Source organism: Somniosus microcephalus, chromosome 20 (assembly GCF_052327205.1).
Source record: "Somniosus microcephalus isolate GS21.2 chromosome 20, FLI_Smic_1.0, whole genome shotgun sequence".
In the NCBI taxonomy this organism is placed as follows: Eukaryota; Metazoa; Chordata; class Chondrichthyes; order Squaliformes; family Somniosidae; genus Somniosus; species Somniosus microcephalus.
In genome coordinates, this window is record NC_141006.1 from 48,095,737 (window position 1) to 48,122,584 (window position 26,848).

The window sequence follows — 26,848 nt, forward strand, 5'->3', positions numbered from 1 at the left end:
ACACAAAGCAAGGTTAAAAAACCTTGATCATGATAATGATAATGTAAGTTCATTAAGTGTTACAGTTAAAATGCAGATTAATACAAAGAAAACATGTTGTTAGTTAAAAGTAAAATACTTTTGTTTTAAGAAAGGGAGATGTAATGATATCAGCAAATAGTGATGGTATTTGCCTGTTTGATTATGATGCTTTACCAGCATAGTTGCCTGATTGATTACTTATGCCTGACCAGCAGAGGTCATGTGAGAGACAAGCAGTTTAGTTTTGGTTTCGTTTTAGATGGATCCCTAAGATGGTGTCTCCTGTAATGCTGTTAACTTGTTGAACAGACTTTAGATAAAAAGTCATTCTCTTTCATGAATGTGTCGTCATTGAACCCACATACAAATCAATACAACGCCCACACCCTATAATAACGAATAAAGGTAGTCAAGCACCGGCGAGGACATGATGGGCCGAAATGGCCTCCTTCCGTGCTGTAACTTTCTATGATTCTATGAATGGGCTGTTATTCTACGGTGTCCGGGCATGCATCCTCTTGGAACAGTCAGAATTTTACACGCCAAATGGCGGAATCTGCTTGGTGTGTTTCCCTGTTTTATTTATAGATTTAACTAATTTTGTTCTGGGGCACAACAGAACACAAGGTGGAGGATTCCCAATTGTATTCAAAGAGGGTCCATCTCTCAAATTTACCAAGGTGTGGATTGGGCATGGCCGCTATCCTGGTTTACGAGATCAATACAAGTATCTCTCTTTGCTGCTTTCTCCCTTTTTTGTCTTACCCCCTTTCTGTGTTCCTCTCTTACTCTCTTTTAGCTCAAATTCCTGTTTTTGTCAATTTAAAAACCAAGAGCAATGATTCCGTCAGTGAGGAGAGGAAATTTTATCAGCTCTCCTACATCACTGTTGCTTTTTCCCTTTTGCTTTCCATATGTATCTATTACTCTCCTCACTCTCTGGGCTGGATTTTGTCAATGGGGACATGATGGAGACGGGACTCCCACTTTTTGGGTTGTAGTCCCGCCTCCATTGACTTGTGGCCAATCCACGCTATTTTCCCTTGATTGACCTTGTTAAGCCCACCCAGCAGGCTCAGCAGGCCAATTAAGGGACACCTGGTTACTGATGATGTCAGTGATTGACATTTCATCTGTCAAGAGCTTTTGACAGATGAAAAATCAGCGTTTGACAGCTCTGTGAAGCTGTCAAACACTGACAATCTGTCTTCAACTTGAGTCCTTCTACTCAGACTCATTTAGAGAGCTCTCCAGATCAGAAAGCAAAATGCTGCAGCTTTTGACATTTCAGCGGCCATTCTGCTTTCTGTGCCGATGAACTGAGGGACTCCCGAGAGCTGAAGGAAGGAAGCCTGCAGGAGAAAGTAAAGGTAAGTAAAACTTATTGAAACACTTTACACTTACCTCACACACTTACCTCTGTATATATGCACCCATCACTCACCTGCACAACGGACATCTCGACCCCTCCAACCCCTTCAGACCAACGGTCCGCCTCGCTAACTTGGCGTGGTTCGGAGCCATCGGGAAGTCCACACTTCAGGGTTAAAAATAGGGATTAGGCAAAAAACTGCCTGTTAACTACCTGTTAACAGGCAGTTAATTGGCACTAATCCCCTTCCCGCCTCGGGGAGGCGGCTCCCAGCACAGGTCGGATACCCGCCTCCTGGGACATTGGCACGGAGGCGGGTTGAGGGCGGGATGGGTTCGTGCCCCCCGATGCTGCAATTTTCCCACCACTCCTGTCTCCAAACCTACCTCCACGGGGCTTGGAAATTCGAGCCCCCTGTGTTTCTCTTTACTCTATCACTGTATGGCTCTCTTTCACTTCTTTTCTTTTTCTCTGTTACTCTCCGTCTTTTTTTGCTATGTTTCTTTTTCCTGCTTTGACTGACTTTCGGGTGCTTTCTCTATTCCTCCAGTGATCGCTGGACCATCGTAACTGTGCACCTCCCCCTCCCTCCCCCACCCCAATCCCAGTAATCCCCAGCTGCTGCCTTTTCCTCCAGCGATCTCTGCCAGCTCTACACCCTATCACTGTACATGACCCTTGAAGAGCTGATCAGTGCACTGGTAGAAGTTGCTCTTCAGCACTTTGGACCCCTGAACAGCTAATTGATACATATTTACTGCTTGACACTGGGGACCTTTCATGGTTGGAGCCCCTGTAATCACAGGATTTGAAGCTGCTGGTTCTCAGAGAGAGAGATCAGAGCAACAAAACAGACTTTTCTTAGTTTTTGTTTAAGTAAGTTTTTCAACAGTGCTGGAAATCAAATAACTAAAACTTCCACGTATTGAAATGGCAGATTGGTTCTTTCTGAAGGAGAAAATGAGAATAAATAATGGCCACTGCAGCCATATAAGGCAGCATCCTGAAAATGACTTTAATGGGGTTTAAACATTGTGGCATAGATCACTGTGACATCAGCTAAACGTTACATTTTCTGAGTTTGGGAAATACAAGTACTTCAGTTGTGTGTTGGGAATGGAATCTGAGCTTCAAGGCATGGATTGCCGAGAGCTCTCACAGTTATAAGCTGTCTTTGTTGATGGGGAAAGTGGGGCTGGAATAAATCCACTGTCCGCTTTTAGTTTCCTGCTCTACAGAATACTCACTGTACAATAACTAATTAAAAGGAATAATGCACTGTGGTAGCGCCATTTTGTCATTGTTCATGTAATGCATTTTGGGTGTTATAATGGTAGACTCAGGGCTGGATTTTGCCAGTGGGGAGCTTTTGGAGGCGGGACTCCCATTTGTCAGGTTTTAGTCCCGCCTCCATTGACTTCTGGCCAACCCTCGCTATTTTCCCTTGATTGACCTTGTTAAGCCCGCCCAGGGGAAGCTGGTTTCAGAGAACATCAGCGTATGACGTATCATCTGTCAAAAATTTTTGACAGATGAATTGTCATCGTTTGACAGCTCTGTGAAGCTGTCAAACACTGACATTCTCTGTAGCTTGATGAGTCCTTGTATTCAAGACTCATCAAACCTCTTTCTTTAGCAGAAATTAGATGGTTGTTGCATTGGAGAATGCAGCGGCCATCTGTCATCTCTGCCGGTGAGATGCGAGACTCTCCGCACCCCCAACGTTTGAAGTCTGCAGGAAGAAACAAGGTAAGTAAGCTATTTCTAACACTTTCCACTTACCTCACATACTCACCTCTCCACACTTGCACCCATCACTTACCTTCACAGCGCACTTTTGCACCCCTCTGACTCCCGCAAACCCTGGCGGGGTTCGCAGCCTTCGGGAAGCCCGCACTTGTGTGGGTAAAATGGGGATAATGCTTTTATCTACCTGTTAACTACCTGTTAACAGGCAGTTAAGTGGCTGTAATCCCCTCCCTGCCTCCAGGAGACGGGACCCAGCGTGGGTCGGCTCCCCGCCTCCCGGGAAGATGGCACGGAGGCGGGTTGGGGATGAGATGGGCACCCGCCCCCAGATTCTGCCATTTTCCCAGCAGTCCTGCCTCCAAACCCGCCTCTCCAGGGCTGGCAAGATCGCGCCTTCAGATTTCATGTTTGGATCCAGTCTTGTAAAGTCCCCAGTGTGGTTATGGAGATCTTGTGATCTACTCAGCAAGTTTGTTTTCATATGTCAAAAGCAACAACTTTTATTTATAAAGCACCTTTGCTGAAGTGAAAATCCCTAAGTGGTTCACAGAGCAGAACTGGTTGTGAAATATTGGGACAAGGACAACATAATGCAAAATAAAATTTCCAAAAGAAACAGTGACCATTTTAATAAATAAATTGGCATCCTTAATAAATTGGCATAATTTATAATTCGCACAATTCGCCAGCCTAGCTGTTAAAGTCCAGGCTATTCAATGGCATTATTATAATATGCTGATTTTTTTTCTGTCATGACATATATTGAAATATTAATTTAATGTATATAACAAAAGTGGTCATTGTAGGAAAGGAGGTGAATAACTCACCAAAAAATATAAATTTAGAGGAAAAAAGGAGTGAAAAGGGATTACTGATAAGTAGGCTAGTGATTCGGTGCGATGCAACATAATCTACTCCCTGAACATAGCACTTTTGGAAACCAAACCTCGAGGCAGTGAAAATGCCAATTTCCGAGCAGATCTGAATGACAGCAAACCAGCTGCCCTAACAGTTATGCATTCAGAGTTAGTTTTCAACCAAATTTTTCAGTCCTTTTCCAAAGAACCATTTCTTGTGAGATCAGATCAAATGTAATGTAAAACAATCACTCGCAGTGAAACAAAACAAAGGAACTCCTGGCCTGTAGTATTAGTGTGTGCGTGTGTGTTTGTCTGCTCGCGCATATACACATACTCAAAATACCACCGTGGGAGTATTTAAAGAGATGTTAGAGACCCTGAGGGACTGACTCTCATCTCACAGCCTGATCCCTCCAGCCTTTTTTTAGAACCGAGAAAAAACACTTAACTGAGCTAGGTCAGAGGTGAAAAATAAAGGCTGTGATTGACCCGCAGACAGCATCAGGCAACCCAAACAGTTACAAGAGGCAAGCACAGTCCATATGAATTGTGGGTTTCTGATATCTTTGTAATTGTGACATCTTTTGACTTTCAAAATCACAGAATTCAGTATTTTTCTTATTAGGAGGGCAGGGTACAGAAGGAGCCTGACCCTCAAGGCCCCAGGAAACTGGAACCTTCAGTTCTATTCATTCGTGGCATATGGAGGTCAGGTTGCCTAAAATCTGCCAAAATCTGATCTGCATTTGCCACTATAAATTGTTTGGATCGTACGTTCTCAATTGGTCCTTTGTAAACCAGACTCACCGCAGGGGTAGGTCTCATACCGGTGCTAAAGCAGAGGCTTGCAGACAAATGCCAGTATTAACTGACAGTGAGTGGACTTGTGACTCAAATATTTCCACAGCAGCCGCCTCATTGCTCCTTCTCTCGGCTGTCACAGCTTCTCCGTACCACCCACCACGTCCCACGCACACCACATACCACCTCTTCTTGATGCTGTTCATTAAAAAATAAACTCTTAAAACAAATTGCAGGTACACTTATGGAACATCTGTGTGCACGCAGTCACAAACAAAAATTTTTAAATAAATACCCGTGGCGTCCAGCAGCATATGAAGTTAGTTAGGCCAGCCTCTGTGGTTGGACTGTGAGCCTTAATTATAAATCTCGATTTAAGAAGCTAATTAATATTGTGCTGCTCTGTGTAGTTTCATATCTGACAGGATTTTATGCATGGTGCACACATCAGACAAATGCAATATGAAAAGCAGAGACCGAGCAAACTTAAGAAAATGCTAAATGGAATTTCACAATGACCCAAAGACCTGCAATTAGAGTATTGTAGTTAACATATAAAGGTGTAGTTGATGAAAGGCATATCCAAGCCGGGCCCACTCAACAAGTAATTGAGTGTAGAGTTGGCGGTTGTGATGTATATTTTATTAGCAACCCTGGTTTCATTGTTGTTCCAAGCAGTTTGCAATCACACCAGATGAGTAACAACGAATGTGATGGCCAAGCCTTACAGCACTTCATTTGAGTTTGATGTATGAATTTTTAACACTGTTTTCAACTGTATTTATTTAGCTCCGGGGGAAGAGAAACCTGTTTGTCGGGGGCAACCTATGTTGTTTAAACTGGTATAATGTTGTTGGGAGGAATAGAGTAGATAATTGAAGATGTAAAGGGGCTATTGTCATTCAAGTGTTGTTCTGTGGTTCTGTATATTGGGACAGCCAAGTGCAGGCAGCGCAAGGAGCGCACGTCAACCCAAGCACCCCACCCACCCACCCCTTCAACCATTGTCTGCCCCACCTGTGACAGAGACTGTAGGTCCCGCATTGGACTCATCAGCCACATGCGAGCTCATTTTTAATGTGGAAGCAAGTCATCCTCGGTTCCGAGCGACTGCCTAAGAAGAAGAAGAAGAAGAAGATATTTCTATAATTTCGCTCTAAGGGAAATATTAATGAAAATTTAAAGATAAGAAGGGCTCCAAAATTCCACAGGCCATGATCCCAGTGGTTATACTGGATCATGCCCAGTGGTGTCTTCCAACACTGACTCTGCCAGAGTTTGAAGGTTCAGTTCAAGGGCACATAATTTACTAGTTGCAGTAGGTGGCAGCATCACTGCAGGCACATCTCCAGTACCCACCTACCCCATGCAGCTGGAATACCCGGCACCTGGCCACCAATTGGCTCCCCGCCTCCCAGCCCCATTTTGCCATCCAGGTCCATATTTGTTCTCTTTAACGAGCTTACCTTTTCCTCGAGGAACAGACTGCCACCTTGACTTGAACCCTCCCTCTTCACCCGGTGGGACCCGCTTGCACCCGTCTGGAAGTCAGTACGCCTCATTTTTCTCAATGTACCGATCTTCAGTAATATGCTTGGGATCCTGACTGAGCTACCCACTTGGGGTTATAGGTCTTGTAAGAGACCAGGTGGAGGTTTCACCCCTTACAAGGCCACCAGCCAATCCTGGTGTGATGAAATATGCCATTCATCAGACTCTGTAGTTAACTGATGGGATAGATGGCAGGTGAAGTAGAGATGACAGAAGTGATCTGTCAATGGTGAGAGAGATAATGAGGTCAGACTGGATGGAGACTTGTGTAAAGACTTGTAGTGTTCTGAATCTGTAGTGGAAATGCAGTTTAGAGAGGCAAGTGGTTAAGGGAACATTTCTCAATCAGCTGTGAGCTTTGACTTGACAATTGAAGCTGTCAACTCATCAGCTGATTCAATGGCCACTGACCTCCCACCTCAGCTTCACAGACGAGGTCTAGGCACAGCAGGAAACTGGTGGGCGACCTGTCAAATCCAAAAAGCTGGGAAAAAAGCATTGATAAGTGGCTGGCAACAAGCCACTAATGATTTTAATTGCCTCCCCCGCCGCTGCCTGTCGGGTCTGCTCAGCGCTGGCAGACCCAACATCGGGAAAGTCCAGTGTATGCATTTTGGCAGCGGGTTCCCGACCCACTGTCAACCATTTTAAATTTCACAGCTGGCCCGCCACCAATCGGGTCTGCTGAGCGCTGGCAAAATTGCGGCCAAAGAATTCTCACCATCATATTCCCAAATTGCTGTTTCCACTGCTTCTTCAGCCTGATGGAGCTGGGCTACACACTCCTCCACCACCGCTATCAATGTAGTTCCATGACTAGTCAGCGGGAAGTGAGCTTCTCGGGTTGGGACTGTTCCCCTGCTGATCTTTAAGTTTTCTCTCCAATGAAACCCTCCCACAAAAATAACTGGTGCCGAGGCAAGTGCGAAAGCAGACAAGGATAGAAAGTGTGCAAATTTGAAATCATTAAAGATTCAGTACCCCTGGAAAAAGACCAGTCCTCCACAGCCTATATATTTTCTATTGCATAACATTTATCAAAAAAAAATCTTGGCCCTGAATTTTCTCTAGGGTTCTGCCACAGTCCTGCTTTAACTCCGGCAGAACCTAGCGGTAAAAAGGCAGGGAGCCAGTTATGGCAGATCGCCACCAATTCCAGGTGTGATGAAATATGCCATTCATCAGACTCTGTAGTTAACTGTATATATTGTATTGCCTGCTCCGGTGTTTGTACCTTGTATTGTGTATAGGGCACCGCCCCCTTTGTGTGTCGGCTCCACCCATACCTGGCCCTACTTAAGACAAGTCCAGGCTTGTCTTGCAGTAGAACAGCAGCACGCTAGGTGAAGCTAGGTGCAGACACCGGCATCTTTTCTTTGCTAATAAAAGCCTTGTTTTATTCTGCTAACTTCGAGTCTTGAAGTTATTGAGGCGCATCAATTTTATTAGCAAACTTTTAACGATGGATCAACTTTTGAAACCGGAACGCTTGGATTTGGACCCGCATGCTTCGGATGCATCGGCACGGTTTGGACACTGGTTCCAGTGCTTGGAATTCTTTATGGCCAACTCCGAAGCCGTCACAGCCTCTAAAGCCACCGGAGATGTGAAACTCGGGATCCTACAGAATCGGGTAAGCCACCGGGTTTTTCCACTCATACAAGACGCCGCCACCTACCTGGATGCCTGCAACATTCTAAAGGCCCACTATCAGCGGCCTACCAACGAGGTGTACGCCAGGCACCTGCTTGCTACCTGCACACAGCGAGCCGGAGAGTCGCTAGAGGACTTTCTAGTCACCCTAAAAGTGCTTGGCAAAGACTGCAAATGCAAAGACGTGAAAGCCACGGTATACACAGACGAGCTGATTCGGGATGCCTTTATCGCAGGCCTTAGCTCTAATTACATCCGGCAGAGACTGCTAGAGAAAACGGGCCTAGATCTGACACAGGCTGTGGACACAGCGCGATCGTTGGATGTGGCTCAGAAGAACTCTGACTCCTACTCGGCAGGCGCGCGGCCCATGCCGCCTCTGCTTCCCCGCCCGGTAGCCCAACACCGTCAGGGCCCTGCTCTCCCCCCAGAAGCCCTACGACCGCCGCGACGCATCGGGGCCCCAAATGCTACTTCTGCGGGCAGCTGAAGCACACCAGGAACCTGTGCCCAGCGAAAGGCACCACCTGCTTTAAGTGCGGTAAGAAGGGGCACTTTGGGAAGGTGTGCAGAGGGAACCCCACAGGCAAAACCGCCACCGCCGCGTGCGCGCCGTGGGAGCGGCCATCTTGGATGCCATCTTGTCCGACCTCGTGGGGTCCGCCATCTCGCGAGCAGACAGCGTGGACGCCATCTTACCCGGCCTCGTGTGGCCCACCATCTTGTCCCGATCAGGGCCCTACAGTGGCATCGATCACAGTGGACCAGTCCAGACCGCACCCACTATCCAAATCGATGGTGGACATTGAGGTAAACGGGTGCAAGGTTAAATGTTTAATTGACAGCGGGAGCACAGAGAGCTTCATTCACCCTGATCTGGTACAACGACTCTCTCTAACTATAGTCCCTACTCAGGGCAGGATCTCTATGGCCGACAAAACCCAGATATCGACTATTGCGGGTTACTGTGCGGTACGATTGTCCGTTAAAGACACTGTATATAATAATTTTAAACTGTTAATTATGAAGGATTTATGTGTGAGCGTGATCTTGGGCCTGGATTTTCAGTGCCACCACCAAAGCATCACGCTCAATTTCGGTGGGACCCAGCCGCCCCTCACAGTGTGCGGTCTGGCTACCCTGAAGGTAAAGCCGCCTTCGCTATTCGCGAACCTTACCCCTAACTGCCGGCCAATAGCGACCAAAAGCAGGAGGTACAGCTGGGAGGACAGGCAATTTATCGCGACCGAGGTAGACAGGCTCCTGAAGGAGCGCATTATTGAACGCAGCAACAGCCCATGGCGCGCCCAAGTGGTGGTGGTGAGGGGTAGCGAGAAGAAGCGGATGGTGATTGACTATAGTCAAACAGTCAACATCTATACCCAACTAGACGCCTACCCGCTACCCCGCATATCCGAGATGGTGAACCAAATCGCCCAATACCGGGTGTTCTCCACCATCGACCTCAAGTCAGTGTACCACCAGCTCCCTATCAGACCAGAGGACCGTTCATACACCGCCTTCGAGGCAAACGGACGCCTCTACCAGTTCCTCAGAGTCCCCTTTGGGGTGATGAATGGGGTCTCGGTCTTTCAGAGGGAGATGGACCGCATGGTCGATGACCACCACTTGCAGGCAACCTTCCCCTATCTCGACAACGTCACCATCTGCGGCCACAACCAACAGGACCACGACTCAAACCTCGCGAGGTTTCTGAAAACCGCACAAAAACTCAACCTCACCTACAACGAGGACAAGTGCGTTTTCAACACCACGCGCCTCTGCATACTAGGCAGCGTGGTGGAGAATGGGGAAATCGGACCAGACCCCGACCGATTGCGCCCCCTACGGGAGCTGCCCCTGCCCAACACTCCCAAAGCCCTGAAAAGGTGCCTGGGGTTATTCTCGTATTATGCCCAATGGGTCCCTAACTACTCCGATAAAGCCCGTCCCCTCTTGAAAGCATCCTCTTTCCCGCTCTCTGCTGAGGCCCATGCTGCCTTCAAAAGCATTAACCAGGATATTGAGCGCGCCACGCTACAGGCAGTGGACGAGAACACTCCCTTTCAAGTGGAAAGTGATGCGTCTGACTTTGCCTTGGCGGCCACCCTCAACCAGGCAGGGCGGCCCGTAGCTTTCTTCTCGAGGACCCTCCAGGGGCCCGAGATCAGACACTCCTCCGTGGAAAAGGAGGCCCAAGCCATCGTGGAGGCAGTGCGCCACTGGCGGCACTACCTAGCCGGCAAACGCTTCACCGTACTTACCGACCAGCGGTCGGTAGCGTTTATGTTCAATAATAAACAGAGGGGGAAGATTAAAAATGATAAGATTCTTAGGTGGCGGATTGAGCTCTCCACCTTCGGGTACGACATCATATACCGGCCGGGGGCCCTTAACCAATCCCCCGATGCCCTCTCACAAGGGATGTGTGCCAACGCCACCGGGGATCAGCTACAGACCCTCCACAACGACCTCTGCCACCCAGGGGTCACAAGGCTGTTCCACTTCATAAAGTCCCACAACTTACCCTACTCGATTGAGGAAGTTCGGTCCCTGACCAGGAACTGCCGCACTTGCGCTGAGTGCAAGCCTTGGTTCTACCGCTCTGATAGAGCCCACCTAATCAAAGCTACACGGCCCTTTGAGCGGCTTAGCTTAGATTTCAAGGGCCCCCTCCCATCCGTCAACCGCAATGTTTACTTCCTGAACATTGTGGACGAATACTCCCGTTTCCCATTCGCCTTCCCCTGCCCAGACATGACCAGCGCCACGGTCATTAAATGCCTCAACAGCCTGTTCTGCCTGTTCGGTATGCCAAGCTATATCCACACGGATAGGGGGGCGGCCTTCATGAGTGAAGAGCTACGCCAGTACATGCTGTCCAAGGGGATTGCCACGAGCCGTACCACCAGCTACAACCCCCGGGGTAACGGTCAGGTGGAGCGAGAGAACGGGACAGTATGGAGGGCAGTCACCCTAACTCTAAGGACCAAGGGCCTCCCTATCTCCCGCTGGCAGGAAGTCCTCCCAGATGTGCTCCACTCAATACGGTCACTATTGTGTACCGCCACTAATGCCACGCCTCATGAGCTAATGTTTGTGTTTCCCTGGAAATCCACCTCAGGCGTATCCATACCGTCATGGCTCTCCACCCCAGGTCCGGTACTTCTGCGAAAGCATGTGAGGGGTCACAAGACGGACCCTCTCATGGAGCCAGTGCACCTGCTCCACGCCAACCCACAATATGCGTATGTCCGGCACGCCGACGGACGGGAGGACACTGTGTCAATAAAAGACCTCGCCCCAGCCGGTAACAACAGCAACAACGACAACGACTACAACAACAACAACAACAACCACAACAACTATTACCCACCCACCCCAGCCACTATTCTTTCGTCACCCCCGGAAGAACACCAGCCAACGGTACCCCCACCACCTACTCCGTCAACAACCCCGGTGGCGCCCCCGGCAGAGACCCAGGAGACCACCCGGGACACCCAGCCGGCACCCGCGGCACCGCAACCGCTAATAAAATTGATGCGCCTCAATAACTTCAAGACTCGAAGTTAGCAGAATAAAACAAGGCTTTTATTAGCAAAGAAAAGATGCCGGTGTCTGCACCTAGCTTCACCTAGCGTGCTGCTGTTCTACTGCAAGACAAGCCTGGACTTGTCTTAAGTAGGGCCAGGTATGGGTGGAGCCGACACACAAAGGGGGCGGTGCCCTATACACAATACAAGGTACAAACACCGGAGCAGGCAATACAATATATACAGTTAACTACAGACTCTGATGAATGGCATATTTCATCACACCTGGAATTGGTGGTGATCTGCCATAACTGGCTCCCTGCCTTTTTACCGCTAGGTTCTGCCGGAGTTAAAGCAGGACTGTGGCAGAACCCTAGAGAAAATTCAGGGCCAAGATTTTTTTTCTGATAAATGTTATGCAATAGAAAATATATAGGCTGTGGAGGACTGGTCTTTTTCCAGGGGTACTGAATCTTTAATGATTTCAAATTTGCACACTTTCTATCCTTGTCTGCTTTCGCACTTGCCTCGGCACCAGTTATTTTTCTGGGAGGGTTTCATTGGTGAGAAAACTTAAAGATCAGCAGGGGAACAGTCCCAACCCGAGAAGCTCACTTCCCGCTGACTAGTCATGGAACTACATTGATAGCGGTGGTGGAGGAGTATGTAGCCCAGCTCCATCAGGCTGAAGAAGCAGTGGAAACAGCAATTTGGGAATATGATGGTGAGAATTCTTTGGCCGCAATTTTGCCGGCGCTCAGCAGACCCGATTGGTGGCGGGCCAGCTGTGAAATTTAAAATGGTTGACAGTGGGTCGGGAACCCGCTGCCAAAATGCATACACTGGACTTTCCCGATGTTGGGTCTGCCAGCGCTGAGCAGACCCGACAGGCAGCGGCGGGGGAGGCAATTAAAATCATTAGTGGCTTGTTTCCAGCCACTTATCAATGCTTTTTTCCCAGCTTTTTGGATTTGACAGGTCGCCCACCAGTTTCCTGCTGTGCCTAGACCTCGTCTGTGAAGCTGAGGCGGGAGGTCAGTGGCCATTGAATCAGCTGATGAGTTGACAGCTTCAATTGTCAAGTCAAAGCTCACAGCTGATTGAGAAATGTTCCCTTAACCACTCGCCTCTCTAAACTGCATTTCCACTACAGATTCAGAACACTACAAGTCTTTACACAAGTCTCCATCCAGTCTGACCTCATTATCTCTCTCACCATTGACAGATCACTTCTGTCATCTCTACTTCACCTGCCATCTATTCCATCAGCACGGGCACACTTTATACTCTCTCACCTTGGTCCTCAGAATTTGACCACGATCAGCCCCAACACCAGCATCACAAGGCACACCAGCAGCACTAACAACAACACCAACCTTCTCCGCAATCACCTGATGCTGCACAGGACAGAGGGCATCAGCACCTGACCACATTGATGCCAGGGATGGTCTCACCATGGCCACATTTACTTCACTTGACGCTGCACACCCTGGCTGCCACATGATGCGCCAGGTTGGCACCACCCCACACCAGCAACATAAAGCATCCCTACAATGCCCAAGCCATTCCTTTCACACTCATCAGCATTGCAAGGGGTACCGTTATGTCTCACCATTCACTGCAACTCACTAAGCCATTTGCAAAGGTGCACACAAACCTGTCCAAGAATGCAAACTGTTGAAAATAAAGATTTCAATGTTTGACAGCACATAAACAGAAACTTCACATGAACATTGGCTAAAACACACAAGTGCCTACCCTTGTGTGTTGTTAGTTGGTATGATTGGACAAGGATGAGGGTGAGTGCGAGGGGTGGCTAGTGAGATGGGGAAGTGACAATGTAGATAGAGAGGGATGGGTGCAGTTACAAAATAAGTTGCTGTGAGTAAGGATGTGCAGGAGTAGGGTAGGGAAGGCAGAGTGATGGGGATTTGATGAGTGGCACAGCAGGATGAGGTTGAGTGTGGCTTTGCAGTAACATTTTGTGATCTACTGAGATCATTGAAAGGTTTGCGCCACTGCAGCCTGGTCCTCCTGACGACATCCCTGCTTGTGCCCTCCTGTGCACTGTGCAACTAGGCTGCATGGTCTCCTGGGGAGGTCTCTTCCGCCCATTGGAAGGGAAGAGCACCTTCTTACGTGCTGTAAGCATATGGAGGGAGTCATGGGAGAGCCTGGGTGCAGCCGTGCACCTCTGTGCAGTGCTTGTCAGTGCAAATGTCAAAGTAAATTTGCGCACGGTCCCTTTAAGGAAACTGGCTGATGATGTGACATCAAATGACGCCATCAGATCCGCTTCCTTCAATTGGATGGGAAACGCGCTGGGCGGGCTTAACAAGCCCAATCAGGGTAAAGTTATGCCGGAGGCCGGGATGAAGCCAGGAGCAGGGCCAGGACCCGCCACCGACTCTGACCTGCTGAGGTAGGGAAAATCATGGTCTTCATCTCTAAATCTGATTGACTAGGCTTCTCTGTTATAGGGTACTTTCTCTTTTGTATTAAGAAAGCTGACCCCCGCCTGACTTAGCTTGCCAGTTAAAACAGAATACTGGGATGTGGTCACTTCAATGCACACGTTGTGGCTAGTCAGTTGCATAGAGATCAAAATGAGAGCCCAACAATCAGAGGGACCTCTCCTCCGCCAACACCCGGTTTTGGGGACAAAAGTACCAACAGCCTCTGGAGATTATTTTTGTGGTTTTGTAAACATATTGGCCTAGAAAGGGGCGCCAGTCTCGCCAGGGCGCTGGAAGTTCTGCCCCGGAAGGAGTCGCGACCGCCCGCCGGAAATTCAGTTTCAGCGCCCCAGACGGAAGCGCAGCGCTACTCAAGGCGCCCCGCATCCCTCTTGGGGCGCTGCAATTGAAAATCGCAGCGCAACGTGCCGTAGTGCCACATGCTGCGGCACGGCGCGCTGTGGTACTGCAGGCCTTCCTCCCCTTCTTAAAGGGGAGGGGCCTGCTGCAGCGCGATCAGCGATCGCGAGTGCCGGCAAAAGAGCCCAGCACTGAGGAGAAGTGCCGGGCTCTTGGGACACAGCCGGCACAACGCGGCGGGGGGGGGGGGCGCTCAGGAGGCCGGGGACGGCAGCGCAAAGAGGTGCTGGCAGGCAGCCAGCAAAAAAAAATGGCCGCCACGCACCTCAGTGCCTCTACCGCCACAGGTAGGCCCCCCTGAACTGGCCGCAAATTGCGACCGGCGTTAAAGCAGGGGGTGCTACCAAATTTCGCGATCGGGGCGGTAGCGGGGCGCTGCGCACACCAATGACGTCATCGGTAGCGGCGCAGCGCTAACGGCTAGCGCCGCCATTAGTGTCCCGCTAAATTTAGCGGGAGGCATGGCCAGTGGTGTTAAACCCACTAAGTGCCCTCTTTGGGCGCTAATGGGTGGTGCAGCCCACTGAATTTCTAGGCCATTTTCTTCTGGTAAATAATTCTATTTTTGTTTTACTTCAAGAGAATGTTTGCTGATTAAGCACTTATCTCGATACACTTAATTGCTGGTTTCCTGAGAAATAGGTCTCTTGGGTTAGGAGTTCTCAAAGCAACTGCAGCTGATAAATAGGACCCAGATTTGGAAATGTAATTATTTTGCAGTTGACCCTCAATTACTTTCCGTATAATAAAAATATAATTAATTTGTACAACCAGAGAGTGGGTTAATGCTATTCAGAGAAGCAAGCACTGAAAAGATAATTAACTTGCGAGAAATGCAATTCTTGGATTAGGATTGTGTGGAAATGTTCTGACTAGACCATAAATTCAGCTATTAAAGGCACTCTATAACCTGGCAAAATGTTTGGCAATGTTTTGTTTAAAAAAAAATGAATGCATTGTTTGTCACATCATCATATTTCCCCTGAATTGTCTTTAATGCAGCTAAAACATTGAATGCTGTCGATTAATAGCTTTAGCAATAGATGTGGATGAATAGCTGATATTGAAATCGATTGAGTGGTATAAGGATAAAGGTTCAGATAGAGATGATTGACTGCCGTGTGGCTCATGGTTCCTAAACTGCTGGGACTATGGAGGTGTACCGGACATGCTGGTGGGTCAGGGGTAAATAGTGTGGGTTTAAACAGGACTACTGAAGTTTTACTTCATTTTCCTATAGGGGATGGGGGTGGGTGGGTGGGTGCTGGGGGTTACGCTGTCAGGAAGAAACCTAACAGAACCTTTCGTTGGGAGCCTAGTGCTGAAGCTAGCCCAGTGCTAATTAGAACTGGAAACCTGATTTTGTTTCTTTTTTTGCAGTATATCCATCAACATTTTCTGAGGACAAAAGCACAACTCTAGTTTCCTGTTATTTTTAGACACTGTTAATGATGAAATGGAGGATTTGTGTCATGAAGTGGTGACAGCTTCAGGCCAATCTTTTTAAGCCTTTGAACCATTGTGCCCTTGTGTTTCTTTCTCTTTCAAATTCACGGGTAGTTCAAGTTTAGAGACATTTCTCAATGGCGATGACCACATTGATGCAGGCAGCAACTCTGCGATATTAATATCAGTAAAGCTGTAGTATGCGGGCCTGTCGGGAGCAGATGGTGGGTGTAACTGCAGAATGAGTAATGTGCTACTATGATCCTCCTGTTAAAAATGTAGTCGGGTCGTTCTACAGAAACGGTGGCATTTGGAATTGCAAGATGTCTTGAAATGTATTTCATTTTACATAATCAAAACTTATTGTACAATATTAATTAACCTCTTAACTTTATCAATCCACAAAAATGAAAGCTTAATGTATTTTAATTATTTTTATACATTCACTCAAAGAATGCTTGTGCCGTCTTTTTGTCATTGGTGTTACTTATACGTTAAACAAAATTAAAGGCTTATCAGAATGCTATTTCTCAATTCAATCTGCACATATACTGAAAGACAGAGTAGGTTGATAATAATTTAAAGAAAAGTTTTGATTATTTATTTATTTATTATAATCAGGTATGTGTAAAGTTACATTGAGTGACATTTTTTCATTTGCGCCATCATGTTTTTGCTATAATATCAACAATAACTGAAGGACAGTCATCAAAATTGAATGATACTATCTGTAAGCTGCTAACTCATGAATAAAGCAACAATCAACAAACACAAAATTATTATAAAGTCAAAAATGACACCTTTGCTATCATATCACTGAAAAAAACATGCAGTAACACCAGTGACACAATACAACACCAATGACTTGACCCCAGACTATTTCAAACAACTCAATGAATTTATTACATTTCATCTAACTAATGTGCCATTTTTTTCAGTTAACTCATTTACAGCACTGAGAGATTCATATAATTTGAGTAATAACATAAAAAAACTTAGCCAAAGCACTTTAAGACCAAAGAGGAGCACATTAAAGAGAACATATTAAGACCAAGATCAAGAATGATTGTGTCTGAACATTGTCATCAACATCGTAGTTAACATCACCATTTTCATAGAAACTCATAAAACATGTAGCCTAGTTCTATCCTGATTGAGCCAGATATAAAACATACTCATTAGAACACAAGTAAACAAAGTAATCTGTCTTTACATCAACTTTAGGTTTCCAGCAACTGGTTTTTGACTTGTGGTCACACATCCAACTGCCCCTTCAAATATGTCCAGATCTTCTGGTCAACCTGAACTGATCGTTTGTTCACAGGAACTGGCTCTGGCATGAAACACATTATCTGGTCGTCCCCATACCAGTTTACGTCATCTCTTGGGCTTGGCCAGAAAAACCTGTTCACGCCATTCCTGTGCATGCACTTGACTTTTATGTTGTGCTCTTCCACCTCCAGTATAATGCCAGGGTATGGCTGGTCATCATACCTCACAATACACCACTGCCCGCTATGGTGAGTCTCAATGACATCAGGTCGGTGTGGTTGTTGTGGAGCAGAGTGGTCACGCCCTGTAGGCGGCACAGCTCCTACAATGATTTCTTGGAGACTGTAACATGGGCAATCCCACACACCCTCTGCTGCGTGGCAGAAACAACTGATGTCTCTGTATTTGAGGATGCCAGGTGTGATGCTCAAAACTTGATGCATTTTCATGGTCCCCTTTATTGCCACAAGAGGCACCTCCAGCATTTTCTGTGCTTTAGTCTCAACATCTTCCTCGCTTACATAGAACAGTTTCACCTGCGTTCCAGAGTCCTTTAACTCCTGGAAGAAAGAGAGTGCATCTGGGATATCCCTTCCCTGACGGACCAAGATGTCGGCTGACCTCTTTAATGCACCCCCCACCCCATCCGGAGCACCCTTCCCATGGCTTGCCTCGAAGAAGTTCCAAGTGGTTTTGGGGAAGCTCTTCTGGTGAGGTTCTGAGCAAATCATGTAGAAATTGCCCTTCTGCTTGTATTGGGTGGCAAAGTGGAATTTCAGAGCTTTCTTGACTGGAGAGTGGACTGTGTAACCTTGGAGGATCTCTTTTGTCTTCGTTCCTGGGCTTTCGGAATTTGCAACTCCACCCCGCAGACGGAAATAACGTTTCTTATACATGTCATTTGCTTTCCTCAAGCTTATCTTCCAACTTCTGAATTTTCCTCTGGCTCGTTTGTGCATCTCTCCTGCGCGCTCTCCTCCCTTGTCGTAGTTGTCTGTCAAATATATTGGTGTAATATGTCAGAATAGTTATCCAATCATGTCTTCAATTATATTAAAATCATTCAAATATCTAATTTAATCAGTTTCTATGATCAATTTCTCATTTCCCTTCCTATGAAATGACTAACACCAATGTCTTCAGTTCTACCTTGAGATGCTGGGTGAAGTCTCTGGAGATGATGGGGGGGTCAAGACTGTCTCTCCTGTTCTCATATCTTGCCTGTGTCTTGCCTGGTTGACTCGCCATGCCTTGCGCTGACCTCTCTTTGCCCTTTCACTGAGATCATTTATTTTCTTTCTTTTTTTTGTTGCTATATCATTGGCATAACCCTGACGCCTTTCTTCTAAGTACTTTGCTCGACGTGTAGGGTCTGCATCCCTGCGCTGACTGTAAAGCCTCTGCTTCTCAGCTGCACTCAATTTCGCCATACCTGACAAAAGGAACAATAACAATAACAATAGGAAGTTATGAAAATGAAACAATATGTGCTATTTTGCCCTAATAACTTTTGTTGAAGCTTTTATAAAAGCTCATTTACACAAAAACGTCACTGGTGTTACTGATTGTCATTGGTGTTACCAGGAGGAGTAGTAACACCAATGACGGTAACACCAATGACAATTTGCAGAAAAAATGTTTTTTACAAAATGGACGCCACCGTACCTCAGACCACATGTCTTCAATCATATTAAAATCATTCAAATATCTAATTTAATCAATTTCTATGATCAATTTCTCATTTCCCTTCCTATGAAATGACTAACACCAATGACATACTTAAAAGCCTCGCATTAAATTATCAACTAAATCATCAAATTTATAACAAATGAAGAGAGACAGCAGACTCACCAGGTGCCTCTGTTGGTCGCACTTCCTCCAATGACCTCTTGAACCAGGAAGTACTTCCAAAAGTCATTGCATTTTTTCAAAATAGTGTGTTTTGTAAGCAGTAACACCAATGACATAACATGGGGTTACCGCTATTACCGTTATATTATTTATAATATTTAGTTGGTATTTTAGTTTTTTTAGGTTTCCATTCCATAAATGTGACATTTGTGTTTACTTAATGACATTTAAAGTAGGAGAAAAATATATTTTTAAACTCAGAATATGTCTCTAAACTTCCATACATGATCTGAGTGACAAGCAAATTGCTTGCACTTGGTATTTTATATAAATTATAAAAAATAAGCATTGCTCATTACATGACTCAAATATGTTTTATTATCAAAAGAACAGTGTATATTTATCAAAAATATATATTACATGTGATCATTAAGTTCATTTAAAGTATTTTGCTTGCTGCAAAGTTGAGAGGCAGGAATGCCACCGTTTCTGTAGAATGACCCAGTCAGCACTTTAGAAGAAGCTTGAAGTGATGTTTCCAACTGTGTTCATTCAGGAAAAGGAAGGGAGACAATTTAAAAAAATAAATTAAACAGTGTACATGTCTGTCATGACACAGGCTGCATGGAATATTCTGCTGGATATATCGAACCACAGCATTGCTGATTCTCTTTTGGTCAGTTTTCTCCCGATCAGGAGTGGGAAACCTGGATTTTCGCCTCTCTAACCTTGGGACACTGAGACCAATTGTAGGTTCCTAGCTGAGATCAGCTCACTCAGCACAGGCCAGGGGGTTGAACCTGTGATCTCCCTGGAATCTATGGCTCACCATCTCACTGGATAAACTACAGTACTGTACTAAGCAATCAAGGGAACACAGTTAAACATTTCATTAAGATTACAATAACTGGACAATTAAGAAACAGAAGCCTGTGAAATATTCCAAGGAGCATGTCACATGTACCCCTTTATGCAATTTATATTTTAAGCGATTAAGTTCAGCAGGTCAACCAAAACTAAATTGTTTACAGTGGGGAAAAAATCTAACAGAACATTTAAAGTATAATCTTAAGGGCTGTCAGCCTAAGCGCTGTGATGTGTTAAATTATTCCCAGGCTATTTAGCTTGACTTAATCCTTGGACACTGGCCTTTGACCTTAATGGAATCTGCTGTTAATTCAACACTCATGGGCACTGAATTGGTAACCTCACTCAGAGAGGCTACAGGATGAGTGGTGTGGAATGTGGAAAAATATCACGTTGGTGTGATAGGTTGAGAACAGAGTAAAGGTAGCTGTACTCTGTATCTAACCTTGAGAGTGCCTTATGCTGACCATGGAGCATATCAGCTGTGGGTCAGTTGGCAACACTCTCGCCTGAGTCAGAAGGTTGTGGGTTCAAGTCCCGCCCCAAAATACTTGAGCACAAAATCTGGGCCAACACTCCAGTGCAGTGCTGAGGGAGCGCTGCACTGTCGGAGGTGCCGTCCTTTGGATGAGACGTTAAACCGAGGCCCTGTCTGCTCTCTCAGGTGGTCGTAAAAGACCCCTTGGCACTTGTCATAAATTGCAACTTCTACAAGAAGTAACTCAGGAAGTACTACTGAATGGCCAGCTGAGGGCGCCGCCCGAGGAGTATAAATTCTCGGGCGTGGGCCCAACTTGGCCAGAGACAATCTGGAAACAGGAAGCTAGTGACTACTAACCAGACCTCCATGTTTTGTTACAAGTCGATTAAAGCCTTTCTTTATGTACAACCAAGTGTGTAGTGAGTCTTTATTACATCAGCACTATTTGAAGATGAGCAGGGAGTTCTCCCAGTGACTGGACAAAATTTATCACTCAACCAACATCACGAAAACAGATAAATGGTCATGATCACATTGCTATTTGTGGGATCTTCCTGTGTGCAAATTGGATGCTGCATTAGCTACATTACCCCAGTGACTACGCTTCAGAAGTTCTTCATTGGCTGTAAAGCACTTTGGGATGTCCTGAGGTTGTGAAAGCTGCTATATAAATGCAAGTGTTCTTTCGTGGGTGTCCGAAATGTAAAATGTTCCATTTCCCCCGTTTCCCCAGTTCTTGCATCCCTCACATTAATTAACGCTAAATTCATTAAAAAAAAGATCCGAGTCTTAATTGAATATGAACTGATTAATCAGCCTCGATCTTGAGGAAAGACTGATGCTGATTTACAATCAGGCTGACGGTGCAATTATACAGCAGATACGGACTTGAGACCAGGACCTGCTTAAAGCGATGCAGAGATCTGTGCAGACCTGCTTACACGTGTGTGCAGAGCACTGTGTGTACCTGCTTAGACATGTGTGCAGCGCGCTGTGTACCTGCTTACAGGTGTGTGCAGCGTGCTGTGTGTAGCTGCTTACACGTGTGTGCAGTGCGCTGTGTACCTGCTTACATGTGTGTGCAGTGCGCTGTGTACCTGTTTACATGCGTGTGCAGCGTGCTGTGTGTAGCTGCTTACACGTGTGTGCAGCATGCTGTGTGTACCTGCTTACACATATGTGCAGCGTGCTGTGTGTATCTGCTTACTTGTGTGTGCTGTGTGTACCTGCTTACACATGTGCGCAGCGCGCTGTGTGTACCTGCTTACACGTGTGTGCAGAGCGCTGTGTGCACCTGCTTACACATGTGTGCGGAGTACTGTGTGTAACTGTTTACACGTGTGTGCAGCGCACTGTGTACCTGCTTACACATGTGTGCAGAGCGCTGTGTGTACCTGCTTACACATGTGTGCAACACGCGGTGTACCTTCTTACACATATGTGCAGCGTGCTGTGTGTAGCTGCTTACACATGTGTGCAGAGTGCTGTGTATACCTGCTTACACGTGTGTGCTGCGTGCTGTGTGTACCTGCTTACACTTGCGTGCAGCGCGCTGTGTGTACCTCCTTACACGTGCGTGCTGCGCATTGTGTACCTGCTTACACGTGTGTGCAGCACGCTGTGTGTACCTGCTTACACGTGTGTGCAGCATGCTGTGTGTACCTGCTTATACGTGTGTGCAGAGGTCTGTACATACCTGCTTAACATGTGTGCAGAGCACTGTGTGTACCTGCTTACATGTGTGTGCAGAGCGCTGTGTGTACCTGCTTACACATGTGTGCAGCGTGCTGTGTGTAGCTGCTTACACGTGTGTGCAACGCGCTGTGTACCTGCTTACACATGTGTGCAGAGCGCTGTGTGTACCTGCTTACACGTGCGTGCAGCGCGCTATGTGTACCTTCTTACACGTGTGTGCTGTGTACCTCCTTACATGTGTGTGCAGCGCGCTGTGTACCTGCTTACACGTGTGTGCAGCACGCTGTGTGTACCTGCTTTTACGTGTGTGCAGCGTGCTGTGTGTACCTGCTTACACGTGTGTGCAGCGTGCTGTGTACCTGCTTACACGTGTGTGCAGCATGCTGTGTGTACCTGCTTATACGTGTGTGCAGAGGTCTGTGCATACCTGCTTAACATGTGTGCAGAGCACTGTGTGTACCTGCTTACATGTGTGTGCAGTGCGCTGTGTGTACCTGCTTACACGTGTGTGCAGAGTGCTGTGTCTACCTGCTTATACGTGTGTGCAGAGCACTGTGCATACCTGTTTACACGTGTGTGCAGTGCGCTGTGTGTACCTGCTTACACGTGTGTGCACCTGCTTACACGTGTGTGCAGAGCACTGTGCATGCCTGTTTATACGTATGTGCAGCGCACTGTGTGTACCTGCTTATACATGTGTGCAGAGCTCTGTGCATGTTAGTGCATGTAATACTAATAGAAAGTTTAAAAATGACCTTGGTGAAGTTTGGTTGAAGTGATACTGCAATCAGTACCAAGCTAAAATGGTAGGAGATTCTACCTTCTCCAGATGGTGACTCTCAACTTTGCCATCAGTTCAGCGGCTTCACTCCCTAGTTGTAGGCAGTTTTAACCCCACAGTAGAACTAGGCCTTAAGATGCTGCTGCACGTTCATTTCATGCAGTGAACTGTTTCATATAACCAAAGTATTGCTGACTCTTGTTCTACTGCTGATACTTCAGCTGCTGACTCAGTGGTGTGATATATTAGTAGTGGAAAGAAATATTAATAGTGGCTCAATACATTAATAGTGGAGTGATATATACTATTAAGAAAGGTAATTCAAAAATTATTGTACTGAATAGCTCAGGCGCATATGTTCCTCGGGTGTATGAAAGTTCCTTTATTGTTTCATGCACTCATGGTGGTGTTGTACTGCCACACATCATTTCAAAATCAGATTAGAACTGCCTGTCTTCATTATACACATAATCCATTCATCATTGTATATTGCTTCCTCCCTGGCTTTCCTACATTTCTCATTTTAAACCTGTTACTGCCCTACATCCTGTTCGGGGCAGACAATTTATAGAACTTCCCTGTATAGTGCACCAAAACTGTCCTTAACACCACCTCAGTGGCTGCTTTCTGGTTGTCTTGTCGGTTTTTTAAAAATTCGTTCATGGAATCTGGGCGTCGCTGGCAAGGCCAGCATTTATTGCCCATCCCTAATTGCCCTTGAGAAGGTGGTGGTGAGCCGCCGCCTTATTCCAACATGTTTCCCATAGATGTCAGTGTGCTAATTAGGAAATGGGCTCACAGAACCATGAAGGTTAAAGCAGCAATTTTCTCTCTGATTGTGGAGCAGCCCCACTGCACTGCAGCCTTTGACATGGTTGACCACACCATCCTCCTCCAATGTCTCTCCTCCGTCGTACAGCTGGGTGGGACTGCACTCGCCTGGTTCCATTCTTGGCTATCCAGCCGTAGCCAGAGAATCATCTACAATGGCTTCACTTCCCACTCCTGCACCCTTACCTCTGGTGTCTCCCAGGATCTATCCTTGGTCCCCTCCTATTTCTCATCTACATGACGACACCCAGCTCTACCACACCACCAGCTCTCTCGACCCCTGCAGTGTCTCTAAATTGTCAGACCGCTTGTCCGACATCCAATACTGGATGAGCAAAAATTTCCTCCAACTAAATATTGGGAAGCCATTGTCTTCGGTTCACGCCACAAACTCTGTTCCCTAGCCACCAACTCCATCCCTCTCCCTAGCAACAATCTGAGGCTGATCGCAACCTTGGTGTCGTATCTGACCCCTGAGATGAGCTTCTGACCACATATCCATTCCATCACTAAGACCGTCTATTTCCACCTCTGTAACATCGCCCAACTCCGCCCCTGCCTCAGCTCATCTGCTGCTGAAACCCTCATTCATGTCTTTGTTACCTCTAGACTCGACTATTCCAATGTACTCCTGGCCGGCCTCCCATCTTCCACCCTCCATAAACTTGACCTCATCCGAAACTCTGCTGCCCGTATCCTAACTCGCACCAAGTCCCATTCACCCATCGCCTCTATATTTGCTGCCCTACATTGGCTCCCGGTTAAGCAACGCCTGGATTTTAAAATTCTCATCCTGGTTTTGAAATCCCTCCATGGCCTCACTCCTATCTCTGTAACCTCTTCCAGCCCTACAACCCCCTGCGATCTCTGCACTCCTCCAATTCTGGCCTCTTGCGCATCCCCGATTTTAATCGCTCCACCATTGGCAGCCATGCCTTCAGCTACCGAGACCCTAAGCATTGGAATTCCCTCCCTTAAACCTCTCTACCTCTCTTTCCTCCTTTAAGACACTCCTTAAAACCTACCCCTTTGATCAAGCTTTTGGTCATCTGCCCTAATATCTCCTTATATGGCTTAATGTCAAATTATTTTTTATTTTGCTCCCGTGAAGCACCTTGGGATGTTTTACTACGTTAAAGGGGCTATATAAATGCAAGTTGTTGTTGTTGTTTAGATCAGATCCATTTTGGAACATTGCAATGGCTTTGCAATAGCCGTAGATGCATTTTGTTTGAATTTCTCACTCAATATACCTTTTGTTCCTAGGTACATGAAGCTTGGCACTAAGCACCCAGAATCCAACACAGCTGGGAATGACATCTTTGCAAAGTTCTCAGCTTACATCAAGAACTCCAAGCCAGAAGCTAATGAAGGTAAGCAGTATGTTAGAATAACAGCATTAATTCTCTGAGTGCTAAGTATCTAATTCAGAATTTCTACACAGTAACATACACAGAATGTATTCTCTAAGTTAACGGTGCTGAATTTAGTTTGATTCTTGGAGAGGCTTCTCTCCATGTTGGAATGTCTGCTAATGGACTCTGCTGTGTAGTTTGTTTATGGATTAACGTCTTCCATTTTGAGAGAGTACATTTGCGACTTCCTTGTGTCTTGTGAGGTGTTGGTCAAGCTGTATTAAAAAAAAGTATTGAGAAACCAAAGTGATGAAAAAGGCTCATAGTGCAGGACAGTACTAAGCTTGAAAATAGTAAATGAGAAGACAATGTAAATCAGGAAACTGATTAAGTGACGCTAAGCTTGGCTTTTAAAAGCTTGAAGATTGTAGGAGGAGAAAAAGTCAGGGAAGTCAAGAGTTCCGCAGACTTGAGATTCTGGGAAAGAATAAGTTGGAGTAAGAGATTGTGCAGTGACTCTTGATTTCAGCACAGCAGGAATGTAGGGAGATGTAAGATGGTGCATTCCAAACTTAGAATAAACAAGTTCAAAGGAGCACTAACCATAGAACTATTGATATAATTAAGGCAAGAAAAGTTCAACCAAGAGGGAGTTGTGGAATGTAGCTGTGTGAGGGAGAGATGTCTCTCCGATGACAAGCTGTTCTTGTATCCTGTCCAGAAGTGAAAGATGTACTCAAAGAGCCTCTCCACAAATGGAAGTTTAATTGCTGTTCCTCCCGGCTGCTAGTTTCCTCATCTTGGGAGAGCCCTAAACAGAAAGAAAGGGAATATGTGTTAGTATATGGTACGCAGCCAATGGCTGCGCATGCAGTAACAAGCCCACATTGCAGCAGAGAGGCAGATATGGCTGCCTGTTAGTAACTGAGTGGCTAGCAAGAATAATATGTTGGAGCAAACACTCGCCTTGTTAGGCTGGTACAAAACCACCAAGCTCTACCTTGCCCACTCCCTTAATGGGCTCCACCCTATTTATTTGAGTGGTCTGATCCTCATAATGGGTGAAGTGTCACAGGTTGGATAGACTGTCACAAATGTCGGTTTTTTCCTGATGGTTCTGTGCAGCCTTTCCCCTTGAAAAGAGAAACAAGAGGCCATTTGAGCATTAGAAGGTAACACGATGGACACTCCAGTGAGCAGCCTGCATTCAACTTGATGCCAAAGGATGAGCAGAGAGCATGCAGGTAGTTCTAGAAGCCAAACAATGAGCTGGTAAGAAAACATGCCAGAGTTTACAGGACAATTATGGATGAAGAAGACTATTTGGTCCATCGTAATTTATTCATTCAGAAAGACCCTACCCTCCTCCATTGTTGAATCTAATTGTTTCTTCGAGGAGAATAGTGCACAATATGTATTTTTGGTGAAAACAGGGCAGTTCCAATAAAACTAGGAGTACCAGTTTTGAATACTGAGCAAATCTTACAGTACCAGGCCTCAATATGACCAAACACATCCGCAGATACATCGGGTATTCTTGTCTGTAAAATAAAATATAACTAGTCTGCCAAAAATCATTATTGGATTAGATTCCAATAAACTTCACATAAAAAATAGCAATGTGGAATTTTTGATACCATGGCCTATTTTATCTTTCATTCACAACTGATTCTAAACAAAACAAGAAAAACCACTGAATGGAAGATTTACATTTACACAAAATCCCAGCTGTTCGACCATGCTGCTTTGTTCTGGTGGTTTTCCCATTGCACTGATACCATTTAGTGATATTTTTATTTGTCTGATTTGCTAAGCATTAGCAGTGGGATATACTATTAGGAAACATTACTTTT

General features: G+C 46.1%; 1 protein-coding gene across 1 annotated transcript in view; it reads left to right on the forward strand.

Annotated features, from left to right (window-relative positions):
• Positions 1-26,848, forward strand: part of LOC147103209 (chloride intracellular channel protein 4) — a 163,572-nt gene that overhangs the window by 113,859 nt on the left and 22,865 nt on the right. The window contains exon 4 of the mRNA XM_085962635.1: positions 24,907-25,013. Within this exon, the coding sequence (XP_085818761.1) occupies positions 24,907-25,013 (107 nt within the window). The remainder of the gene's footprint in view (positions 1-24,906; positions 25,014-26,848) is intronic.